Source organism: Parambassis ranga, chromosome 2, assembly GCF_900634625.1.
Source record: "Parambassis ranga chromosome 2, fParRan2.1, whole genome shotgun sequence".
NCBI classification, from domain to species: Eukaryota; Metazoa; Chordata; class Actinopteri; family Ambassidae; genus Parambassis; species Parambassis ranga.
In genome coordinates, this window is record NC_041023.1 from 13,133,586 (window position 1) to 13,147,480 (window position 13,895).

At 42.3% G+C, this 13,895-nt stretch overlaps 1 protein-coding gene across 1 annotated transcript in view; it reads right to left on the reverse strand.

The window, feature by feature from the left end:
- csmd2 (CUB and Sushi multiple domains 2) overlaps positions 1-13,895 on the reverse strand; it is a 189,896-nt gene that overhangs the window by 14,976 nt on the left and 161,025 nt on the right. Inside the window, exons 48-56 of the mRNA XM_028432810.1 lie at positions 9,182-9,370; positions 7,917-8,063; positions 5,608-5,796; positions 4,696-4,881; positions 4,415-4,609; positions 4,038-4,211; positions 3,781-3,954; positions 3,102-3,275; positions 178-366 (exon numbers count right to left, since the gene is read on the reverse strand). Of these exons, the coding sequence (XP_028288611.1) occupies positions 178-366; positions 3,102-3,275; positions 3,781-3,954; positions 4,038-4,211; positions 4,415-4,609; positions 4,696-4,881; positions 5,608-5,796; positions 7,917-8,063; positions 9,182-9,370 (1,617 nt within the window). The remainder of the gene's footprint in view (positions 1-177; positions 367-3,101; positions 3,276-3,780; positions 3,955-4,037; positions 4,212-4,414; positions 4,610-4,695; positions 4,882-5,607; positions 5,797-7,916; positions 8,064-9,181; positions 9,371-13,895) is intronic.

A 13,895-nucleotide genomic window follows, 5' to 3' on the forward strand; every position in this document is an offset into this window, starting at 1 on the left:
GTCTAATCAATCACATGTAGAATATATATCCTAATTAACACAGAAGGCAACAACACGTTCCTGCTTTAAGGAAATCAGTATTCACTTCTATGGATGTACTGGAGGCAACACAACAGTATAACCTTTCAGTGTGAAATCATGCAGCATTGCCTACAACCGAGCCCTGAGGCTACTCACACAGGCATTTGGGCAGGGAGCGGTCCCAGGTGCCATCCCCCTGACAGGAAATAGAGCTGGTGCCCAGCAGGTAGTAGCCTGGGTTGCAGCGGTATGTCACTGTGGTCTGGAAGCTGTAGCGATGTGGCCCACTGGACAGCACCTGTCTTATGCTGTTCTCAACGTGGCCTGGTTCTGTGCAGTTCACAACTAGAAAAAGGAACACACAGAGAAAATGATATATGAATATTTAGTATTTCTTATAAAGCAATAAGAGTGAACTTATTTCTCTTTTCATTTTGTACACATTAATGCCCTTTTCACAAGCAGAGTTTTTTTTTTCTTTCTTGCTGCAACTCTGCCTCTGCCTACTTTACTCATTTACTTCTTCTTCCCATGTAGCATCCATCCATCCAGCCCAATCCAAATGAAGTAGGAGGCAGACTCCGGAAATAAACATTTGCTTCATTAGAGGCAGCCTCCTGCTGGCCGTCGTGGTGGAGAGATGGTGATGGATGGAGAGCTCACAGGAGAAGAGGCACCATGTCAGTTTAGCACCAGATGGAGAGAGTTAGGGAAGAGGAGAATGAGGAATGAGTGAGGAGTGAGGGGCAGTGAGGGGTGTGTGTGTGGTACAGAGTCAAGGAAGAGGCCCTGATGGCAGAGAATATATTAGAATTCATAACAGTGTCAGCTGAGGACTGCTACCAACACCAATCCATCTTGTTTGTCTCCCAATACAAGGCACAAACTAGAGAAGTGCCTCAACAAAGTCAGAACATTGTTGCTGTGTAGTCTATGCTGCTAAAAACATTAAATGTGTACTATAATAAGAATGCTATAATGGCTTCTAAAACACTGTCTGGAAGTGCCCACACTGCCATTATGCCCCAATTGTATGCTAATGTGCCTAAAAGCTTGCTTATTTCCATGCTCCCAAGCTGGTCAGAGAAGCTAAATCACCCCCGAATACCTATTATAATGTATTCCTTCCAGCAGTGCGCTGACCTGTGGTGCCATCATTTACAACTTACCACATAATAACACTACAATGCACACTTGAAGCAGTGAAGCTGCCTCAGTGAGAGACCTTCCAAGCTTGGAATTCAGTTTTGAACAAATGTTCTCGGGCAACACAGGCTCAAAAGCGATCCAGCAGTCATCAAAAATGACTGACCTCCTGTAAATTTGTGTGTGTGTGGCCCAGTTGGCAAAGAAAGGAAGCATGAGGATAAAAGGGGAAAAAAAGAATAAAAGAAGTAAGAGGGAAAGAGGGGCCGAGGTAATTCATCTCTGTTCGACTTAAAAATGGAGACCCTGGTCACCCTCTCCTCCTCCTGGCCTCCTGCCAAGTAGCGGGCCTGTAAGTGGTGTGTCAGAAGGTGTTTTTTTGCCTTTTATTGCAGAAAGACAAATCAACACACAAGTCATCCAAAGAAGGTGGTGTTGCTGTGACTTAAATTGGTGATTAGAGGGATAGAAGACCAGCCGTACCTTTGGTGCACATACTCTTTGCAATATTGATGGAGCCTAAACTTAAAGTGAAAATCTGGACTAATCATTAGCTCTGTCTGACAGACTCCCACCCCACCCTTACCTCCTTTCGTGCCTTCTGCCCCTCTAAAGGAAAAGCTGATGCGTATTTTTAGTTAAGACTAAGGTGAGATGGATAAAGCGGCTGACATACCAGCACGCTTTTCCACTCAGAGAGGATGTACATGGAAGACAGGAGAGCGCATTTCACTAAATATGTCTGAATTGCGGTAATTAAGGTGATAAATCTGATTGACAAAAAGACCTCTAAGCTACTTATGTCTCAACAGGATGTGGATAATGGTCATCAAAACAGACGCCCACACGTACCCACACACATATTATACAGAGAAGCGCGCACACACACAGTCACATAAAATGCATCTCAGCATCTGCAACGAAACAAGGCCAATGCTAATATGATGTCACTACTGGAGCGGAGAGATTTAAGGCGTATGTCTGGGAGAGAACCTCGCCTGCTTATGCATGCAGCAGCCAAATGTACTTCTCTTTTTTTGAGAACCGAAGAAGGCTTCCTGTGAGACATGTAACCTTCCTATCCCATCAGAAATGTCTAAAAAAAGGCCAAATCCTTTTTCTCCTCATTTAAAACAAACTCATAAGTCAATCAGTCACTGGTTCTGTCACTGTGTTGTCACATTCAGGACCCGACCTTGCAAGCAGCCCTCTTTTCTGTGCCTGTCACAAGGCCTTCAGTTAGCAGGGACTTGGAGACAGACGTGAGTGCTGAGATGCATTGCCTTTCGCAAAAACACTGCCAAATTAAAAGTCCTTGCCTGGCTCATTCAAAGCAGAGCAGAGTACTTCTTATTCTGAGCAAAAGCCAGGATGCAGGTCTCTAAAGGCTGCTGTCTTTCACAAAGGCTCAAGGATCCTGTGATTGTTTTTGGCCGTCTCTACATGGTTATTAGCTGAGTTTGTTTCCCTGACAGACAGGTGAGCCTTAGGTTGTAACAGAGGTAGCTCGGCTAAGAGGAAATAACATCACATGTAAATATTATATGGAACCTCCACGGACGATGTGGCTGAGTGTGTGATAATTAAATAATATCAGCTTCTCTTTGGTTTTTCATTTCATTTTTCGCCTAATATGTGTCGCTTCAACTCTTTTTACCCACAGGTGCCTCAGTGCTTTGTCTCCACCCTTTGTGATTGGGGTCATCAGTGGTCACAGAAGATATGACCTTGCACAATACAGTCGGTAATTTAATACCTACCCAGAGAAATGGGTGAGAATACAAGAAGAGAATTACACCTATATAGGAAAGGGTAAGCGTCCTCTTTGTTCTCTTTGTACTAGGCAAAAAGTTCAAACAGCACGATATGCAGAAACAAAAGGTTGACTGTTGCTACACACACTTTATTCAACACTGTGCAAACACTGCACTTACTTTTACACCTAGGTAAGGCATTGTTCCACTGCCCATTGGCCTGACACGTAGATTTTACAGCCCCCTGCAGAACAAAGCCGGTATTGCAGATAAAGCGCACAACGTCGTTCAAGTTGTACTGGGTTCCTTGGGTCATGCCGTTGGTTGGGTTGCCAGGGTGACCGCATGTGATGGCTGAGAGACAAAGACAAAAGTGAGACGAAAAAAAGTCATTTTTAACGTTTGTAGAGCAGTTACATAAATTGCAAATACATTACTGTGTCAACATCTGAAATAACATCAACTGCATTATTTTGACCTTTCAGGTTTCAAAAGCTATAATGGCTATCCTCAGTAATAACCCAAACTCTAAAGCCCCACTACAGTGGAAATGGCTGCAAGTCTCTCTTTTAATCACTGGCCTCTTATAGGGCAATCTTAGGGAATACCATGCATTATGATAGAATAATGATCTCATCTTCAAATGATTAAAAAAAAGAAAAATATGCTCTTTTTCAGTAATTGGCGATCAGGACCAGAGGGCCCAAGTGTAATTAAATTAAACTGGAAGTCAGTATTGGCCCTAACTAGCCTGATCGGTGCATCCCTAGACAACATATGTCTTCACTCATTACAAATCACTGCAGTAACACTATTAAACAAAAAAAAGGTAGAAGAAGTGTTCTGAGTGGGCACTTACGAACACAGACAGGAGTGCGTCCGGACCAGCGGTGATCCTGCTCACAGATGCGCACTGACACTCCAATGAGACGAAATCCTGGGTTACATTGGTACACCACGCTGCCTCGATAGTTATAATTCTCCCCAATGATCTGGCCGTTCACTATTGGCTCTGGGATGCCACAATGGCCAGCTATGGATGAGAGAAAAGTCCTTGTCCCACAAGTGTTTTAAGTAACTTTTCAATTAGAGTGCATTAGGTGCTGAAGAACTCACCTAAACACTGGACCTGTGTTCCACTCCAGAGCCCATTGGACATACACTCACGGACTCGAGAGCCTACCAAGGTATAGCCTGTGTTGCAGGAGAAAATGGCTGTAGCTCCATACACAGTCAGTGTTCCAATCTTGTTGCCATTTGGTGGAGTCCCAAGGTCCCCGCAGGAGATGACTAAAATAAGAAAACAATTTAAATCTTATTGTCAATATATGATGAAAAATACACATTTCTTTGGTTTGGCTTTCATTTATTTTGTTTTGTAATATGCACTGTGCCTGAAAATGTCAAACTGGAAAATGACTTTTTCTCCTATGCTTCAGAGTAACAGAGGCACTTAGATCACGCTACAGTGAGAAAAAAATATTAACACTTACTGTCACAGACTGGGCGAGGATCTGGGTAGTTCCATGTGCCGTTGGCTTGGCAGCGAATGACCCTTTGACCCCTGTAGTAATATCCTGGGTCACATATGAGCATCATTATAGCATCATATTGATTTTGAGTCCCATAAATTAGTCTCCATCTTCCATGTTCCACAGCAGAGTGGCCGATGTCAGGACAGGTGACCGCTGGAGGGTAATAGGTAAAAGTGGTATTAATAATAATCTTTGATAATCAGCTGTTTCGGTTCGTTTTTTTGCAAATATATACTCACGGACACATCTGGGAGGAGCCTCTATGGGGCTCCACCTTCCTGATTCCTGACAGATCACTGAGGTGGTGACAGGCCCGGCGAGGCGAAATCCAGGATTACACTGATAGGTGGCTCTGGCTCCGAGAGAGAAGTCCTGGCCAACAATGCTGCCATTAACAGGAGGCACTGGCATTCCACAGGACATGACTGGTAAAGAAAGAATGATGCAGCAGGTCGGTAAAATGCAAATAACCATAACACAAACAGGTTACTTGAAAGAATGGATGCACAGGTATGCAAGTATATTTTAATTAGAATCTCTGTATGCAGAGTGCCAAGCTCACAACAGGCTTCCTGTACAAATACACTGCGAGAGCCTGCATTGATGTGCAGTAAACATTAGCCTGGGCCACCATCTGCACAATAGCAAACAATCAAGTCTAGAGAGAACACAAGCAATTCATGTGGAGATTACACCTGGTGCAAATTCGACCAGACACTAAATAGCTGCCCTGCTGCTCTCTGTTTTTGCTTCAGCTGGTTTTCTTAATAGGGTTGGTAAGAAAATACACTGTGGAAGTGGAGCTTTTAGATTTCACATTGAGATACAAAACCCAGACATGCATATCTGTGCGGTCATGACATTCTTTAATGCTTTCTAATTTTGCTCAAGCTAGCTTGCTTGGGCTGAATGGCTGATACGTGGGTCGTGGTGGCTCATGGAGACATGTCAGTTATCTAACTAAACTGTTGTGTCACCAGACCAGAAACAAACAGGAAACACACATAAAAATACTCTATTTCTATCTCTTGAATAATTATTCAATCATTTAATTGTAGCTTTTTTAAAGATAACATCTGTAATTTGCCAAACAAACATGTACTGTGTAATGATAATTAAAGAAAAACTTGCTGCCATGACTGGGCCCTCACCCTGGCAAAGTGGTACAGGTGCATTCCACTGGTGGATTCCCTGTACAGTCCGGGTGCATGTGGCGCTGCTCTGGCCGATAAGGCGAAAACCCTGGTCACAGTTGAAACGCAAAGTGCTGCCTAACTTTGTGCCTGTCAGACTGTGCACGGTACCATTTACAGGGTTGTTGGGAGGACTGCAGTAGGCAGCTATAAAACAAAAAAAGACAAGATATGAATATGCATACTGAATGCAACAAGCATAAAAAAACAATCATGATGAAAGATGATGCAGGTCACTGTTGAGAAGGTGAACGATTAATGCACAGAGCCACAGATCTCTTTTGCATCTTTATGCCTGGTGAGGTAGAAGAGGATATATTAATACAAGCAATCTCTTTAAGGCAAAAACCACAGACTTTAGACAAGGAAAACTGATTATAAGGAAACTAATATTCTGCAAAGCAAAACAGGAGTTTGTCAGCGGCTGCGGAGGAGCATCATAAAAGTGATGGATACATAATAACAGGAACCAAGTATCTGTTGCTGTTTGGTGGTTAAATTGAAGCCTGTAATAACCATTTTTCTTCACAAATGGCGGCAGCCAACAGGTCCACAGTTTCAAAAGAACAAAAACCCACTGGCCCTAACTGCTGATCTCACAACAATGTAGCATTGCTGCACATCTGCTGGAATCTGCCGGAGTTCACACTAACAGAACACAGAATGTGAAAACATTTTAAAAACCATGTGATGTAATAACATGTCATAGAAAATGATGCTCATTGTAGAACGGGAATTACTATGAGAACATTTCTATAAAAATGCTAATTTTTTTCACATGGCACTGAAAATGGCCTCTCTTTCAAGTTAGTGGTGATTTTTAGCACTGAGCAGACAATCAGATAAAAATCCCTCACAATATAAAATCTTAAAGGCATGTCAACAGTTAGAAAGTGTTCAGTATTTATGAGGTGCTACCTCACTAAACGTGTTTCAATGAGCCAGGGACTTTTCAAGTGAGCTTTCTTTGTGACAAAGAGGTTTACTGAAGAAAAGATTCCAGTTCCATTTCTTTGGATATGATGTATTGCAGGCTTTGTTAATTCAAAAGTAGCGTTTAACCTTAAAGTTTAAATACTCCATCAAATCAATCAAATGAAGAATTCTTATTGATGTCCTCTTTTATGACAAGAACCAAAACACAACACAAAATCAACACACAGACAGAGCTTCCGTACATGTTTCTCAGCAAGGCCATCTCCTGTCAGTCACTCTGACAGGCAGTTTCTGGGCCAGCCTTGAGATCAATCCTTCACTCCTAACTGTGTCTAACTCATTTGCCTCTCTATGTTCATTGCCCCATCTCTTCTTTCACCTGTTATATAGTCTACAGATTGTCTCTCTGCAATCAGCCCTGCAGCTCAGAATGAGACAAATCTACATAGGCAGGTGACTGGGCTGGAATAGATAATAGACAGGAAGAGGAGGAAGAGGGAGGGAGTGCTTAAATACAGTGATACAAGCTTAGAAAGGTAATGTAAAGCTGACTGTGAGTCGGCCAAATCGATACAGAAGATGGACTTCTCTAAATTAAGACAGTAGAGAAGCTACACGTGGAGTGTACAGGAAACTTGCAGGAGGAGATGTCTGCAAGTTGGTAATGGGCCTGCCCTCAGAGACTAAAGATGGATTGATGAGGAACATAGCTGAATACACTGAATGTGCCTGCACCATCTGTTTCTTCCTGCCCACCGAGGTACCACAGAAGGCAACTCCATATTGACCATGGCAACTTGTGGGTTCTCAGGCATCACTTAGTCCGTCTGTCACTTAACCTGCTATGGCAAAATCCATCACTGCCAAGAAAAGAGGATTTAAAAAAAAAACAGGGTTGAAAAATGACAGAACATCCGGTGTGGGAGACAGGAGGCTCCACTGAGAGGAGGAAAGAGACGATTAGTCAATCTGGCTGAGTGGTGTTGATACAGAAAGGAGGGAGCCTTTTAAATATGTACACAGTCATAATTCACGGCGAGTTATGCAGGTGTCGTATACCAACAGATCCTTTACGGGAGCTGGACAAAACAGGAGAATAATAAGCCACACATGAAACAGCATTCACTGATTCCCAGGCCTTGCTGCACAGCTTGAAGTGTTACCAATGCATGCTGCCCCCACGAGGTGGTCACTGTGATGGGTCATATTTCTTACTGTTTCAGCTGCTGCTGGCGGCCTTAATGTTGTTGGCAAAGTAAATTAACCACTCGAGATCACATTTATAAAGAAGCCTTTTGCTTGATGCTAGAAATTTCATGGTGCTTACTCACCTGAGTAGCGTATGCGGAATCCTTTGTGGCTGGTAGTGTGATCAAAGGACCAGTGCAGGTAGACTTTGTTATTGGAGCTGGTGATGCTCAGCGGACTGGAATAGTTACCACTGAGAGTAATCAGGAGGGGGCTCTGCCTGGATGGACCTGGATGACACAGACAAAACGTTGAAAATCATATGAAGAAAAAAATGACTGTTATGTACACTAAAAGCACCTGTAACTGTGGCAATCCATTTAACAATAAATTCTAAAGTTCTTCAACTTGCACAGAGTATTTTTTGAACATTCTGTTAGGTAATGAAAACAGAATTTGCGCATCTCCAAAATGTAGGGGGAAAAAAAACAAAAAAAACGTCCATAATTGGCTTGGCAGGCTCAAGGTTACTGAACGTCTATTCCCTTCCACTCAGCAGAGTATAAAAAGCACTAATCAGCATCACCAGTGTATTCGACCACCATTTTCTCAGGGCTGTCTGGCAGAGTTGCTGACTGTGCCTCTAATCACATGCAAATGTACAAGGCAGATGTAGATGTTCTGTCACCATGAAAGGGAGGCTGTGCGTGATTCTTCTGTTAGTAGATGCTGAGCGCTTTGTTAGGGCGGTAAATTTAGCTGTCTGGTTCGTTTGAGCCTTTAATTGTGGATATTTGTAAAAACGAGTTTGGCTTGGAGTAGAAGGAGGTTCTGCACAGATATGGACTCTACAAAGCAGTTGGGGGAATAAAATGTGTATGTGGGCAGTAAGGCATACGGGCTAAATTAATATTTGTAATTCATACGCACAAAATTGTAGTAACAACAATCACCCTGCTCAGGTATGTAGCTAGTGGTAAAGACAGTCAGGTGAATTTGTATACAGGAGCAGCTTTCTGCTAAATGCAATTCAAAATGCTTTGCAAAGACAAATAATAAGAAGAAAAGCTTCAAAATACTATACACGAGCATCAGCATTCTACATCAACTGCAGCTGTTTGAAGGTGTTTTTAAGGGAACCTGAAAGTGCACATCTAGTGTAGTGAGGAATACGTTTAGAATAAATTCGAATAAGTTTTTCTAACATCATGGCTGACTTTGTAATTGTTGCACTGTGTTTGCTAACAGTTTGGTATAAGAAAAAACCTATTTGTGTATTTTTGGGCTTGACTTCTCAAATACAAAAAAAACTGAAGCTGTGCTGTACTTGTTCTGGTTTAGCTCCACACACACTTACTTACATTTATAATTTATCAAATATAAGTTTCTAACAGATACTGGGACTCACCATCAAAGATTTCAAGCTCATCAAACTGACGGCTGGTCTGGAAGTGTTCAATGGTGAAGGTGATATTATAGCCGGGTTCTACTTTGACCACCCAAGAGCAAGACTCAAAATGTGGGAACCCGCTGCCTGGTGACTGGCTCATGATGACACCTGTGGAAGCCGTCAGTACCTCATTCATGGGACAAGTCACTGATAAGAGAAAGAGAAAAGAGAAAATAAAAATAATGATCCGTTTATGTACTGTTGTTGTTTCATAACTGCATATGTGTGCAGTTAAAGAATTTCCTTTAGCTTGAAGGACAAATTGGAATGGTTAGATCCATACTGTTGCTGGACGGCAGTCCAATGTGACTAAAAGTAACAGCTTATTGTCATTCTGGTCCTGAAACAGCCACCTGAAAATAAAGCTGTCCATGCTAGTCCAGAGAACAGCATATATATTATAAAGCATTAGTGCCCTGGCATCTGCATATTCCCTCCTCTTTGCTCTTTGTCACGGTATGACAGATGCTAACTTGGCAGCTAACGCTCACATCTGCCTTAAAGCCCCCTTGCCATGGCACGTCTGGGCGGACCACATCCATCCACTCATCTCCTTCCCCCCTGTCATTTGTATTCTTGCGGGACATCTCCATGACATCCTTTGACATTTTCTAGTGGTTCTGGTCTGTATTATCAGACAGCACATAGCACTCCAGTTTTAACAGCAACGCTGTGAAGCCAACCTCTTAATCTGCCAGAGCTGTCTGCATGTACAGTGGAGTCCGCGAAACAGGCTGCAACATGAAAGAAAGCAACATGCTGTTACGGCAACACGATGCTACATAGTTGTTGTTTGATAAGTTCCTATTGTTTTGCTGTCTGTCTGAGGAGGCAGTAGATTGCGAAATATCACTTTTCACAGGAAAAAAAATAAAAAAAAATCTTTTTTTTGTTTGTTTGTGATTGTTGTGTTGTGGCTTAAATATTACTATAAATGACAGGGCCAAAAAAATAACAGTTTTCTTCTGCATATTATGGCTTCCTGGGATTTCGACAGAACATTATGGCTATTACATTGCAGACTCCTGAGGGCCCATTTTGGCAGGCATATCAGTACAGTTTTAACATTGTTGGAACATCACCCAACAGCTTGTTAGGGGTTTTGCATTAATCACATATCTTTCAAACTACATTAACTACATACTAACAGAGAAGAAAGACAAAGCCACACATACAATGCTTTAAATGTGATAAAAAAAGACAACTTCAGTGCGCACATGACCAGGTGCTCTTTGTGCATACATTTTGTTATTATTTGACAAACAAATGTGGAAGAAACTGCAGATGTTTAAATGCTGTTTGACACATTTTGAATAACCAAGCCTGTTCTGCTTGAGGCTAAAACAGCACTTGGCACTTGCAGGCCCTTTATTACAGTAGAGAAATAATGAATGCTCTGAATCACATTCAAGCAGCGCCTCCTTTGTGGCAAAATGTGTAGAAACTTATTTTATGTACGTGGTTGAGCCCATGTTTTTGTGTCAATACACAATTATGCATGCTTTGGCTTCCTCTCCCTCCTCTCTCACTGGGTTCACAGGGGAACAGATTATTAAATTCACAGACACTGGCACTCAGCTTCGGTTAAACTGCAAATAATCCTACTGAGATGTTTTACTGCAATTGGCATGTGATCTATGTGGCGGTTATTATGTCAGGATAATATCAAGTAAGCTGTCAATCATACCTGCAAACATTTATAACATAAACAAAACCTTTTGGAAAAAGTATTTTCAGCTGTGGGGAGAGGTTAGAGTCATCGGTGTGCACTTCTGTACCTCAGCAGTGTGCTCATGCTTGGGCTGGGTCATTTTACCCTGCATGCTCTGAGGATGTGAGATAAAAGGTTTAAATCCTTCAATGGGAGTGGGAAATGATTGCACCTGAAAGTTGCACATAAAATCTAAGAGTGAAGTTCATTAAACGATCAATTCTCTGAGGATGAGTTGTGTATTGTTAGTGACCTTTCAGAAAGCTCCAAATGTGTCCTCAAAACTGCTTTCAGCTTGTCTTAGAGCTGACGGAAAGAGATGGGTGCAGGTTCTTATCTAAACGCTGCTACTTATTAAACTAATCCACTTTGAAATGAAGCGTCACTCAGCCTGAAAACAAAATGGTATTAGGGGACAAATCTGACAACTGGAAAAAGGCAGCTTCAACACACAAGGTGAGATCAATGCAGATAGGGCTCAAAATGAAATCTCTTTTTAATGAGATAAGGATTGGAATAAGCGGGTAGGAGGAATGGCAATCTGCAAAACATCCCTTCTGTTTGTGTATAAATTGTTCATGGTATGCAAAAGCTTTCTAATGAAAAATGCAGTCGAATTTTTCTGCAGACAAGCACAGATGCACACACATCTGCATCCGAATGTATTTGTGTGTTGCAGAGTGCAAGTGTGGATGCACACATACATCAGTTCACAATATAGCAGGCATATATTAGCTGCAGTGCTGTTGGGATGCCTTTACTCATGTTGGTATTTAATTAGCATAAGCCGAGGAGCGATAACGAGCTGATTGAAGGGGATGGGCCACAACCGGAGCATTATTGTGGATCAGGACCTAACAACTCTGGAAAGGCAGGGATGACAATGAAGATGTGAAAAAGGAGCAGCTGTAATCCATCCTGTGAGACTAAAACTAGCAGGCGCAAAAAAAAATATAATCTATAGAATAGATTAATAAAAATAAAGGGAGGCAAAGGGGCAAAGAGGCGAAGGAGGAGAAGGGACAGGAATGAAAAGAGTCACTGTGACTAGCAGGGAAACTAATGGGATGGGTGATTATACAGGTTTTACCCAGATATCTGTCTGGGGGATAAACAAAGGGATTTTGGATCATCAGAGCTCATTGTGTTTCCATTAATGAATTCAAGCAACACTGATGCTGCTGTTGCTGTTTTGTGTGTGTGATGCTCAAACTCCCTGTGGTCTCAGACAGCAGACAGCAAATGTAGTTAAGGGCTGTGGGTCCAATACAACCCAATATAATCAAATACAAGGCAAATCAAATGGAGCAAAGCAACTACTTGCTCCAATGCCAAGAAATTCAGGGAAGCAGAAGAATCATTTGTGGGACTAGAAACGAATGAAAAGTGAGACAGTGTGTGTGTGTGTGTTTAGATCTAGCTGGTGTTGTTCTTTTATTTCTCCACCTGCCTACCAGTTTTAAGAGGCGGAAACGGAGAGACACAGATCTAGGTATTGATAGACACCTGTGTGTTCGAGTGTGACAATACACAGAAGTGTGTTCTGAGCCAGCCTCAGACAATGACAAGACAGAGGGAGAGAGAGAGAGCGAATGGGGAACAAAGGGTACATGTGTTACGTAAGAACAGAAAGTCAGATTCCAGGGAGGGAGGCGGGGGAGAGTGAGGGAGGAGGGAATGCAGAGGATAAGAGAGAGGATGCTGAGGGGCGAAAAAAACACTGTTGAAGCCGGCTAAGGCTCCAGTGCACTCTCAGGAAAGACTGCCGCAGAAATACAACATCCACCTAAGTGCAACCCAGACACAAGCACGACCTGTGAGGCTATGTATACTGTATGTACAAGTGTGCGATTGAGTGTGTTTCCGTATATGCACTGGGGGGTGGGGGTGGGGGTGGGGGGGTTGCTAGATGTGCAGGGAGGTTTGTGCTTGTCAGAGCTAGAAGTGGTGATTTGATAGGTGCAGCTGCAGCCAGCATGTCCCCTGCATTTCAATGAGTTGTGCACTTCGTCTCTCAGCTGCCCTCCAACTAAGTCTCTCTCTTTCTCTCCTAGCTTTTAAACTCTAGTCCTCGTCTCGCTTACTCTCTACCCTTCTGCTCATTTAGCAATTTCGACTCTTGCCCCAATTTTGGCTACTTCCACAAGAATCCTGCTTATTCAGAGTTATCTCAAACTGCTCTCTTCCTGTAAGTTTATCTTTGACCCTCTTCTCTCCCCGTCCAATCGTAACGCACAGTACCAGCCATTTGCAACTTTTTTCTCTCTCTGATTTAACTCCCTCTTGCTCATCCCCTCATCTCTGGCCTCTTATTCACCATGTGACTGTGCAGACAAAGTGACAGGAAGGCTGGAGCAAGAGGCAGGAAAGACAAATATTCCAGGGCTGCCAACAGTATATGTGGTTTCAGCATAAGGAGAACAAATGATTAAGGCACACAAGTGCAGTTTTACAGTTGGAAATCAGGAAAGTTGCTATAAAATTAATTTTAGACAGAAATCGTATATTGCTTTTTCACATGTGTAGGGCCAAATGTCTGCATGGCACGAGGTGAAAAGAGAAGGGATGACACTTTCACTTATATGCCTCTCACTGGGTGTCCTAGCTACTTTGTTCTATGTCTTCATTATTAGCCTATACATAGCCCCTCTTCCCCTTTCATTGCCCTCCTTCTTCTGTGTAATTCTTTTTTTATCGCTCTCCTTTTTTTAGCTCATGCTGAGAGCATTTGCATATTTCTTCCATTTAGTAGTTTAAATTAGTTGCATTTATCAAACTTTGCCAACACTCCCTCGTCCAACACAAACAAGAGGCACACAAAATAGTGTAAATGGGACACAACATTTTTTAAAAGAGAGCAACAGAATATATATATATATATATATATATATATATATATAAATATTAATAATAAAAATATATAATATTGGGAAGCAGAAAGAAACAGAGGGACCCCTATTT